Here is a 12,520-nt window from a genome sequence, read left to right as displayed (position 1 = left end):
CGGCCCTTTGCCTCGTTTCAACTCGTCACCGCCTGCACTCACGTATGACTTCTCACTGTTTTTGTTGGTTCACGGTAACAGCTTGGATTCACTCTCACTGTCACAGCTTGGATTCACTCTCACTGTCACGTTAAGAAACTCACCTGCTTCGTCGGTGGTGATGGTGAGCTCGTTGCTGGCCTCGCTCTTGCCGATCAGGTTCTTGGCGAACATGCGGATGTTGTAGGTGGAGGAGGGGTGCAGGTCGATGATGGTGGCCTGGTTGAGCTGTGGTGAGACATCTTTGGTCTTCTGAGCGGTATCCCAGGAGGCTGTAGAGGGGAGAGGGCGAGGTTTATTGGGGTTACTGAAGTCAAGGCGAGAGGTCAAATCTAGCTGAGTGCATTAGGACGGGCTGTGTTACATGACAGTGTTGGGACAAAGTGAATGCAGGCGTAATTCATCATGATTCTCTACAAGCTTACACATTTTAACCAATCGTCTGCTCAGAATATACCGTCTAATGTTAGACATGAATCTTTTCTTGTACCTGATTTGTTCTTGCTCTCAATATCGAAGCCTGTAATCGGGCTGTTGCCATCAAAACCCATAGTCCAACGCAGTGCAATGGTCCTGTCCTTCACTTCTCTGATCTCAACCTCTGGGGGGTCTGGAGGCTCTAACGAGGCACAACATTGACAAATTCATTATCTGCAATTGGTGTGAAGGTTGAAAAGTTCAGTTTCTTTGAGCAGTTGAAGTCAGCACGGTGTTACCTTGCACCGTGAGCTGTATGATTCCTCTGTCTTCACCGAAGGAGTTGATGGCATGGCAGGAGAAGAAGCCGGAGTCCTCCCTCACTGTGGGCATAATCTGGTGGATGCATGAGAATGAGACGAGTTTAGAAATTAACTTGTGTCAAATAATTTGATTTCACAGCACAAAGACAGAACCTTTGAGCAAGCTGCAGCTTCATATATAAAATATCTAATACTTGAATTTTTATACTTCAAAGTAGCACGGCCTCCTACCTGCAGGGTGGAGATGACTTCATCGCCCACCTCCTTGACAGAAACCACGTAGCGGCTGGTCTCGGGGTTGATGATGCGTTCTTCCTTCTCCCAGCGTACCATGATGGGTTTCTCACCGTGGGCCGTGCAGCTCATCTTCTTCTCTTCGCCCTGGGTGGCCAGCGTGGTGTTGGGGTACGACGTGATCATGGCAGGAACTGGAAGAAATAAAGTGGAGAAAAAAGAGAAGAAGAAGACAAGATAAACTATATTAATACTTGAGATACGACTGATAGCTCACATAACCTTTGATCAAGCAGCTACGGAGCCTTAAGATGAAAATTTAAATAAAAGAGAATCTAATATAGAAACAAACCTCTCTCTTAGTAAGGCAACATAACCTGCCAGTTTACTATCTAATTCAGAGTCCACACATGTTCCTCAGAGAAAGATAGTTTTAGAGGTTGTTGTAGCCAACAGAAGCTTCCCAAAGTTACTGAGGAAGCCACAGAGCAGGTGATTTTGAATAAGGACTTTCTAACAATAATTAGAAATAATAACACCAATAAAACATCGATTCAGAATCATGAAATAATCCCTAACATCACTTCTCCGAGTGTTCAAGCTACAGTATGTCTGAATATGCCAAACAATCAAAAAGAAAAGCTGGTTTATGATATTTTAAAATCACATTCTTGTTATGTAACAGTGGTGGTTTCGTATAAAGTTCTGCTATTTATCTATATGTAATGAAAAGTAACTGCATTTGTAAGATAAAAAAACATATTTTAGATCAACTGAGTGGGAAGAAAGCTGCTTACATTAGACATCATCACATTCAGAGAATGTACAGCTTCCCTTTAACATGTATCTGGTACCTGAGGGTCCTAAGTGGTACAGCGATGCTCTAACAACACTCTAAAGACACAACACTAAACGCACACTAACGACATACATGCCTCATTACACCCACAGCGGAGTGTATAACAAGCCTCTGCTCCCAGATGCTCACACACACTGACACTCACACCCACACACACACACACACACACAAATGTGTGTGCTGGCTGAGGCACACACAAACACAGTGAGAGTGTGACCTCAGTGATGTGATGTTAAGTGTCAGGCAGGAGGTTGCAAACATTTAAGCCTCATCTCTTATTCACTCCGCAGCCATTTGGGGCTCGGCTATGATGGAAAAGAACCGCTGATTTATTTTGCATGACAAGTATGAATTTTTTGTGAGAGACGTTTGGAAAAGTGAGGGGGAGAGAGAAAAAAAGCTTCGGCTTTATTTAAACGTTTATCGTTTTAGTGCGCGCAGCCACTTTGGTTTCGCCGTGTGAGAGGCTCAGAGGTGGCACAGGGCGATGTTGTTGACACTCCTGGCAGAGAGGGATACTGTGTGAGGTGACTAAAAGCAAGGACGGTGAAAAGATCGAGGCGGCTCTGCCTGGTAGGTGTGTGGAGGACGTCTGCGAACATTAAAGCTGCAGTATGTCTGTGTTTTACATTTTTTTTACACACTGTAGCCCAACAGACGCTGTTACTGATATGATTATTGATAAAAAACACTTCAAAGGGGAAAATTTGAGCCTGATCAGCTGGAGTTGACTAATCACCAATCACAGGGGACTGGAGAGGTTGCTTTTGATCTGACGGGCCAATCCTGGCTTGGTGCACAAGCGTGTGGTTTCTATACTTACGATAGTTGCATGAAATCGTAGAAAAAGAGGAAGAAAAGCCACATTTGAGCAATTATTAATTCATTATTGTGTGATTAATGATGAATACAAGGCAGCAATGCAGTTTTTTCTGTGTTTTTGTGAGGCCAGACTGGATCTATAAGTTCTGACAAAACACACTTTCCAAAGAGTTGTCCATCCTCTATCAATATCAATTTAATGTTGCATCACGAATAATCATCCGTTACTGACATTGGCACATTTTGCAGGTTCTCTAGTCACTTTTATTTTAACGTGTGAGCAAGGCAGCAGCTTCTGCAGCTCATGATTTGAGACTAATATCAACACACACACACACACATGCACAAAACGAGCCTTTGCAACATGAGGAGGGACATGCAATTTGTACGCCTGTGTCTAAGTGTGTTTGCACATGCATCACGTCTATGTGTATATGCATACGTGTACAAACGTGTGTGTGTGTATTTGTGTATGCGAGCAGCCAGCTGAGCCAGCCCTGAGGCGTACTTTGTAGCCCTGTAATTGTTGTGTTGATGTATTTCTTTAATATTCAGTGGAATTATGGGAACAGGACTATGGGGAGGAGTGAGGAGAGAAAAAATGAGAAGAGAAAGAGAAAGAGAGGAGGCGAAGGAGGAAAAAGGGAGTCCCCTGTCTCATTAGGGCCCCCACCCTGGATATCTAATTCAGGCTTGAACACAACGCAGAACAAACACACAGTACAGTCAGTCACTTTGAATCATCTCTAGTTGCTCTCACTGTTGAAGCATTTGTTACGTATCTTGCTGGATTTATTAATAACTTGCTGTACGGCTGGAAAAATCTCGGTTTATAATTGTTTAAATGAAGCATAAGCAGATGACTAAACAGTGCTCGCTCTCCGTCACAAACAGTCAGGGACGCTGCTCCTCTTTAGAAAGCAATAAGATGTGATGTGTTTATTAGGAAGAGGTGGAGGACGGTGATGGAGAACAGACTGTGTATTTCATCCGATGATTGCTCCTACAAACCTGGCGCTGTATCTGAATAGATAAGAAAATAAAAACCTAAATAAAAGAAAAGAAAACATTTTACATTTTATTTTGGAAAACCAAAGAATAAACAGGCGGAGCGCGTTAGTGTATGTTTACTGCAACGGTACAATGTGTCTTTTATGTGGAGGTGAGGAGAGCCCTGTTCCTCCACAGCAACCCAGAGGGCAGTGATGATACGCTTAAGCCTGCAGGGGATTGTGGGGGATAGGCTAGCTGCTGATAGGCTACTCCCGTGAGACAAAAGCCTCCTCTCCCTCCCTTCTCCCAGGCTCCCTTTCACCTGGCCAGGTTACCATGCCAACCAGCATCGGACAGTCTCTCCTCTCTCTCTCTCTCCTCTCTCCCCACATCGCCTCCCCCCTTCCTCCTCCTTCCTCTCCCTCTCTCTCTCTCCACAGTCTCTACTCTTAGAAAAAGGGCCATTTCTAGTAGCCAGGAATAGAACATGGACCTGCCATTGATTTTCACAGGAGTATGATGATGATTACACAATCACGCCCTGAATGTCGCAATGCAGGGCCCAAAAAAAAAAAAAAAAAAAAAAAAAACGAGGGGGGGATACAAATAGAAAATGCTTCTAGTGTCTCTAACTGGTGTTGTTTAGTGATGTGGAAAACAGAATTAGCCAAAGTGAGGAGTCAGGAGAATTATAATAACACACGTTTCGAGCAGAACGGTACTACTTCAAGTGTGAGACTATTCATCTATGATAGAAAAGAAAGAAGGCAGAAGTTCAATCAGATGTCAGGTGACGAAAAGGGATCAGATGTTTTGTTTGAGCCAGATTAAGAAAAATGTTAGAAACATCGAGCTCACAAACATTTTGCAAAGAGAAAACGACTGATGATCTTCATCATTAAGTCTAACAATGAGGTTATGTGTGCTCAGATCACTTTTTATTCAAACTGGATGAGTTATTGTAATTTTTCTGTTGATGAACTATACATTTCTATAGGTGGCACTATTAGCTGTAGTTACTACCGAAACTTTTTAATTAAAAAAAAGAAAAAAGAAAAAGCCTCTGGTGTGCAATCTTCTCCGGCTTCATCACCCATTTTGAGAGCACTGGGATACTAGTCTACGTCTCACACTGCTGTGTCGCACTGGATGGCCAGTGTAAGCCACGGGGGGCGGCCGCGGCTCAATGGGACCATGAGGGCCAGGCGAAGAGAAGATGAGCTGGGGATGCGTATAGCTCCCTGCCCTGGAGGCACACTGTAAGTGGGCACAGGGGAAGGAGACAGCGTGGATGGAGGAGGAGGAGGGGATGCGAGTGTGTGTGGGGTGGGAGGGAAGAGCTCTTTGGCGATAGCACAAAGATGACTGGTTCACTGGCCGCCTGCAATGTACTGAAATAATTCCCTTAGCTGCACAATTGGCTTGGACATGGAGCATGATACCAAATGTATGCCTGCAGACTGGGGCGGGCTTCTGTGCAAAGGGGGGTGGGAGGGGAGCGAGCGAGGGAGGGTTGTTGGCTTGGATGCAGATGAGTAAATAAGATGAAAGAAATGGAGATCAGAGGAAGGAGGGGACTTCCTTATGGTTGTCTGAAGGACGTTGTGCTCAGTGACCACAAGACCGCTTACCACTTCTCTTCAGTGAAGCCTCATTAAGTGCTCTGCCCTCATCACGGTGTCTGCCGACATTATGATGTCTAATAGGCTTGATTGGTCTTAATTGGCCCTGATAAACATTGAGTGGCTGTTGACTGACTCTGATAGCATCCGCTGTGGATTGGTAATGAATTGACTGAATTGCATCTGTTTTGGAGGTAGGGATGCTTGACTGGAAATTGCAGGAAAAACCATTTGTCTGAGCCTCCGCCTGCAACCGGTGTCACGGCAGAACGGAACGCTGATTGCCGCTTCATGCGGAGAAGCATCAACACGTACTGTAAGAGCATACGTGCACGGCTTAATCCCGGGGTGCAGCAAGCGCGAGCGGTTTTCCACTGGCTGTTTCAGTGCAGCGGCGGCGCTCATGCAGGATGATGCATGGCGTATTATGACGAGACATTAGCCTATGCACAGACACTCATAACAATGAAAGTGCCAAGCTAGGACATCACAATAGCTGCAATTCATTTCCCGGGGAAGTCCACCACAATAGCCCGGCAGAGCGGGATCTATCTAAACCACTGCATTAGCCGCCTGGCCCATTATTCTTTTGTAATGGCTGCACTGTGCCGCACTGTATCTTGTGCCTTTGCATTAACGCAGCGCTTTGTGTGTAAACGTCCGTCTTTGTGCGAGCTTGTTTGCTCACCTGTGTCACATACGTGACCTGGCAGCATCACGCCGTGCATACGTCCACGCTAAACCTCTGGATTGACTCTATTGATCTCCCACTGATTTCCACTGTTTACTGATACATCAAGCCACACTCGGACAGCCAATAATACACAGCGAAGATCATACTATCCATCACGTGAGTATTTCAGCATGCGTCAGCTTGTGTGCCTCCCTAATTGGCTCCTAAGCCTCTTAAGTAGCTGCCGCTGCTCAAGTGGTGTAGGCTGGCCTGGATAAACAACACAGAAACAGCACAGGGTGTACAGAACATCACAGTGTCCAACATTACTGAGCATTACAGACGTTACAGTGGACTGCACAGGCGCAACACTGTCCCTTCTTAAGCACATGGAGAGGCTTTAAGGGTTAATGAGCTAGTTGTGCACACACACACACACACTGGAGATAGGATGAGGTGTGGCTCACCCGGCTCCTCGGGGAGATTCAGGTTACTACAGAGAGCAAAGAGACACAAATCAGGACAGAAAAACGATCACAACAACAACCTGACACTTGAGGAGCAGAGCACGCACCTGAGGGACCGCCGACACACACAAACACACACTCACAAAGCCCGTAAGACATTAAAGGACGGAGATCAGTGTCTGTCTATTATATAAACAGATCTCTGTGTTTGTTTTTCCATGATCGTATATTGTAATTTCCTGGAAATTACAACGCAGATGCAGCACCGAGCGAGTCACGTGCGTCACCGCAAGAAAATCTGGCGCAGTCACCGAGTTTTGATGGCTGCAGCCGACTCTGTAGACTCATTTGTGCTACTATGCAAAAACCTTTTTTGCCATAAAGAGCCTCTCCACTTGTTGCAGCCGTCAGCGAGGTTTGTATTTTCTTTGTCAAATCAACTGTGAAATACTTCCTCCATGTGCTCAATCGTCCGGAGTGCCAGCACGCTCCTTCAACGCGGTGATTTTACAAGAAATTTAATATTCTGATAGTTTTTTAGAATTTTGTGGAACAAGAAGGTAGCTACACTCTGCAATATACTGTGTTTGTACTGGAAATAAATGGAAGAAATGCAATTATTAAGCTTGTTTGTCAGCTGATCACCAGTAGCATCCTAAAGGTGGAGGGGACTGCACTGGGAGTTGGTGCCTTTGTGTCTCTGTGCATGTATGTTTGTCTGTGAGGGCGCATGATAGGCTGGAGTCAGGCGGCAGGAGGGGTTATGAAGGAGTAGTAGCCCATTTGGCTGCGACTGGCAGACAGCGAGACACTCAGCGGGGAGTACTCTGCTCTGCCTTGATAAGAGCCACAGGGGCAAAAGCCTCATCTAGAAGTGACTGATCAAAATGAGCACCCCAGTCACAGCGGACTGGCTGGACATCACACACACACACACACACACACACACACACACACATGCAAATCCACAATCACGAGCACAAGCTCTCAAATCCACTGAACTGTGTGTTTTTCTGGAATTGGGCTATACATTATTTGCAGATTGTTGAACCCCTGCTTTTAGCATCTCTCTCTTTGGAAAGCTTTGGTGAATTAAATCTTTAAATCATGACTCTCATGGTTTATTAAGCGATTTTTCAACCTGAAGAGGGCAGTATTCCTACTAAAAAAAAAGAGTAATATTACTATAAAAACACTTAAGTAAGCATGAATTTATACAAACTCTGCAAATATTACTTCATTTCTGTTACATGTATATGCTTGCACAGGGTACGTCTCAACAATATAACCTTAAAAAGTCACGTGGATGGTCCTGGTCATAACGACAGAGAAGAGAAGGACACAGATCTTCTTCTTCTTGCAGACATGTACAGGTATTATAAACTACGTGGGCTGGCACAGCGCTGAAGAGAGAAGATGACAGACATAACCTATTCCAATTCCAACCCCCTTTTTTTTTTCCTGCATCCCCTCAGCCCTCTTTTCCACATGGCAGCTTCTGCCCGCATGCAGAATTCAGGGCTTAATGGAGGGAAGTTAAGTCCTTGGCCACACAGCGGATAAATGTTGTACTTTCTCCTCTTCTGTGTGTGTGTGTGTGTGTTGCTTTCGTGGGATTCATTCAGGCAGAAAGCACAGAGCAAGCACCATGACGGCATCTTGCTGGTGGCCTGACTGTCACAGACAAAAAGCCGACTCCAGTTCGACTCACTTAACCTTTGTGCTTTAGTGTTAACTTTTTACTTTAACGTTAGCAGCAGCACTGAGCATGTCGAAGGAAGAGTCGATTAGATGAAATCAAATCTGACTTAAGATTGTTTGTGGACAGCAGACGGAGAATACAGAGATGATCTAATGGATGCATCTCTGTCTACAGCACGTCAGAGGCAAGTTTAAAATGTATTCTTGTTTTTTGTTTTTTTTTGGTGGTGGTGTATTCCCACGAGACTTACTTTTGACATTGAGATACATGGACTTGCTGACATCAGCTCCAACATCGTTGCTGACTCTACACAGGTAGAAGCCACTGTCTTCTTCCAGCACATGCTTGATGAACAGTGAGCCGTTGACCAGCACCTCGATCCGAAAGCCTGAGTTGAGGGCGATGGGTTTGAACTGAGGGACCCCGGCGCCTGTCGGGGAACAAAGAGCGAGTGTTAATCAGGGTTTGACCCAAATACAAGAAAACATTCCACTGGCTAGTTAATATTTTACAGCATTACTGAAAGTCTAGAGCCAGACCAAACACAATCACTGAAATTCAAACCCTACGACAATCTTCCCTGGTCTCACAGTTTGATTCCGATTCACCAATCAATGATACTCGATGCTTCCTCAATTTTTTATACAACTGCAAACAGCTACTTTTTCATCATTTATATAAAGCAGTCAGATGAAATAAACATGATTCTCTTCCCTCAGCGTCTCCTCAATTCTTCTTTATCTTCTTTATTGTTGCAGATATTAGCTCAGGCTAACATAGTTCCACAAAGCATTTCATTTTTGTGAGCTGAATGAATCTTGTCCCGTTCGTGCTTCCCAGTAAGATCATCTGAAATGTCTACTTTCAAAATACTGGGTGTGTTTTCTATAACTCACTTCTGATCTCTGCGTTCACCAACGATTCAAGGCCAGACAACATTGTTGCAACATGACAACGTGACTTTACGACTACACTGTCAAACTGAGGCTAAATCAAAGATACAGTAGTAGGCTATAATGTTGTGGAGGCTGCAGAATGAGAATGTTCACGTCAGTCCATCTAATAATTGAGATATTTCACTCAAAACTCTTGGTGGTGCAAGAAGACGGGTCAGTCATCATCGGAAATCTTGTACCAATCCGCCGTGAAGATGTTAAAATATTTCACAGGATAAGTTGACATGCTGCTGGTACATGAACCTGCAATAATCAAAGCTGGAGAGTAACAGCATGTGAGCCTCGGACGTGTATCGTAATAAGCAAACAAGAAATGACAAGAATGAAAGCGATGGATCGTCATGTCACTACCGATCCTTTCTGCTTTCAGGAAACTGTTATTGTGTCCAGCCACAACGGGATAATGTGAGGCTAACAGTTACATAATCTCCCTTGTAGTTCCTTCTTCCAGAGAAATAAAAAGACTCTTCCTTGAACTGCTGCTGCTTCTAATCTCACAGCTCTTGTTTGGACTCGAGGGTGGGTGTTATGCATTCAACCTCAAGGCTGTGGACATTATGTTTGTTGTGTTGGCATTCTTGAAAATATCACATACCGCAGAGAATAAGGTTGCCGGAGGACAAACACAATAATAACGTACAATTCAGCGTGGTTGTCCAAAGAAAAGACAGGGAAGTTACCCACTCAAAACGTCTTTGAAAACTTTCACTAAAACAGGAAGGGACATTTGTGTGTTACTATAGTATAGTATGTAACATATGTGTGCGTTTACCTTTAGAGTACTCCCACTGGATGGTAGGAACAGGATAGCCTTCCGCTGAGCAGTTTAGTATCACTGCCTTTCCGTAGATGCCATCCTGGTCCTTCGGTTGCACCACAAATTTGGGAGGAACTGCAAATTAAATAACCATTAGATGACACATTTCAGAATCAAATACACGTCTATGCTTCTTTTCTATTCTCTGCAACACCACCACCGCCCACCACCTCCCCGCTTCTCTCCCTCCTCACCTCGGACGATGAGCTGGCTCTGGTGCTCCACTGCGGCCGCCTGGTTGCGCGCGATGCAGGTGTAGTTGCCGTTGTGCATCAGCGTGAGGTTGGAGATACGCAAGGAGCTGGTGAAGTCGATGTTGTCTATGGTGACGCCTAGGCTGGCCGGGATCGGCCGGCCGTCTTTCTGCCAGGTGATGAAGACGGGCTGGTCGCCGGACATCACCACGCAGGGGATGAAGACTCGCTGGCCGATGGAAAACCGAGGGAACTCAAATGGGTGGATGGTAGGTGGGACTGCGGGAAGAGACGTGGAAAAAAATGTTCATGTTCTACGTTAGATGTCAAAGATTGAAACCTGCCACCTTCACGTGCAAATGAAAAACATCCTGAGCAACCTTCTATTATCATAATTCTCTCTTTATCATCTTGTTCCCAAAGCTAAGTAGGTAAAGTAGCTTGTGAGTAAACACTAAAATAAGGTGGAGAATTAAAATTGTGACCTCGATATGTGTCGGAGTAACTTTTCCTGTGTTGATTTTTGTTAATTTTAAGAAAGAAAGAAACAAATCCAAAGACTTTTTTCTTTTTTTGCTGCTGCTGTATCGAAGTTTTAAAAATCTTTCACACATCGTGACGACCTTAATGAAAACATCATGCCGTGATTTTGCAGAAACGAGAGGAATACGTCATTACAGCAGCTGAACTCTCTCTCTCTCTCTCTCAAACAACGCGCATGTATAACGTTTTCTCTCACTCTCTTTCGCTCTCTGGGGACACTGTAGCCATCGTGAGAACCAGATGCTTTGGAAAATTAATGATTTAAAATAACATTGGAATAAGCGGCACTTCAGCGCTTATTTAATTCACAACAAAATAGGCATAATAGGCTCCTGGGGATTCCCTCTCGGCAGCGGCGGAATGCTAAGCAGCCGAGAGGCAAATTAGCCGAGGCAGAATGGCGGCATAGCTTTGTCTCCGCTGTGTGATTTCCCCCTTGCACACTCCTTAGCACGTCAAGACCCGCCAGAGAGGAGGAGGAGGTGGAGGAGGAGGTGGTGGAGGAGGAGGAGGGGGGATTAGCCCATCAGACATTTCAAATTATGCAGCGTCATTGAAGAAAGAGAGCCATCTGAGGTTATCATCATCTGGCTCAGCTCAGCTCCACGCTGCATATTTAGATGAGCCTTAGATAAGCCGGGCCCGGGATGATGGAGATGGTGCTTTGCTATCAGTGATGCCAGTGTGTGTGTTTTTTTTTATAGGTTATGATATACAAATATACCTCTGCATATCTGTGTTCGCCGCGACAAGGAAAGGTAGATAATAAGGTGATGCTTTAATGTATCTTTTTAAATGTGATGTACAGCGTGAAAGAGACAGACCGATAAAGTGATTCTGTCTTGCACAAACTGAGAGATTAATGATGTAACGCCCAACAAATACTTGAGCTACGATACAGTGTGTAATGCACATCTCAAATAAATAACCATAAACTGCTCATGTGACGCTTCAAGATTGGTAATAATCCTGATGGAGCGCCCGTGGTTACGCACTTCATACCTTTCACAGTTACGTAGACGCTCTGGTGCGTGGAGAGCTGAGGCTGCACGAGCACGTTGCACGTGTATTCCCCTTCGTCCACGTCCTTCTGCACGTCGAACAGCTTCAGGGTGCCGTTGTTCTCGAAGGCCCGTTGGCGGTGGTTGTACGGCAGCAGGTTGGAGTCCTTGTACCACTTGATGGAGTAGTACGGGTAGCCGATGACACGGCAGTGGATGTACATGTCCCGGCCAGCGATGGCAGTGAGGTTTTTCATTGGTCTGATGCTGGCAGGCCCTTTGAAGGACACATTGGAGAGACAACTCTCTTAAAATGATTTTGAGGCAGGGGGAGTGGTATCAAAGATAGCTGTGCTGTGTTGTTGTGTGTGTTTTTTTCAAGACACCACAAAGTTTACATGCCTTGATTCATTCTGATGGGAAGAAGTCGAAACATTACCGAGATTTATTTTGAAGTTTTGTAGACTGCCTGGCTAAGACATCCTCGTAGTCACTCAAAAATCAGGCTCAGGATCATTATCAGTGGACCCATTCTGCTCTACTCTGTTCATATCAAATGTGCTTTCTGCCTCGTCAGAACCAGGGAGTCGTGTACCCTCCCTATTTGAGCGTGTAGTGAATATTACCTTTCGCTTCCCACCTCTTTGGTGCCGACTGTGATTGCCTCTGACAAGCATTAGAGTGGAATGTTCCCTTTCTCCACTCATGAAGCTATTATCAAAACCATTACTCATGTTGCTGGCTTTCGCACACACACTTGTGAAAAACCAACAGCATAACCAATAGGCTTCCATAGCTCAGTGTCTATCAGGGAAATGGACTATTAGGCTTCTCTTTAAAGCACGGTAGAAGACAGTT

At 45.0% G+C, this 12,520-nt stretch overlaps 1 protein-coding gene across 3 annotated transcripts in view; it reads right to left on the bottom strand.

Annotated features, from left to right (window-relative positions):
• Positions 1-12,520, bottom strand: part of dscama (Down syndrome cell adhesion molecule a) — an 82,366-nt gene that overhangs the window by 12,973 nt on the left and 56,873 nt on the right. For all 3 annotated transcript variants that reach the window (XM_027273835.1, XM_027273837.1, XM_027273836.1), the window contains exons 8-15: positions 11,664-11,939; positions 10,119-10,397; positions 9,880-9,999; positions 8,402-8,581; positions 1,011-1,207; positions 756-852; positions 530-658; positions 144-311 (exon numbers count right to left, since the gene is read on the bottom strand). In XM_027273835.1, coding sequence (XP_027129636.1) covers positions 144-311; positions 530-658; positions 756-852; positions 1,011-1,207; positions 8,402-8,581; positions 9,880-9,999; positions 10,119-10,397; positions 11,664-11,939 — 1,446 coding nt within the window. The remainder of the gene's footprint in view (positions 1-143; positions 312-529; positions 659-755; positions 853-1,010; positions 1,208-8,401; positions 8,582-9,879; positions 10,000-10,118; positions 10,398-11,663; positions 11,940-12,520) is intronic.

The sequence above is a fragment of the Larimichthys crocea genome, chromosome XXII (genome assembly GCF_000972845.2).
Source record: "Larimichthys crocea isolate SSNF chromosome XXII, L_crocea_2.0, whole genome shotgun sequence".
NCBI classification, from domain to species: Eukaryota; Metazoa; Chordata; class Actinopteri; family Sciaenidae; genus Larimichthys; species Larimichthys crocea.
This window is presented reverse-complemented; position numbering and strand designations above follow the sequence as displayed.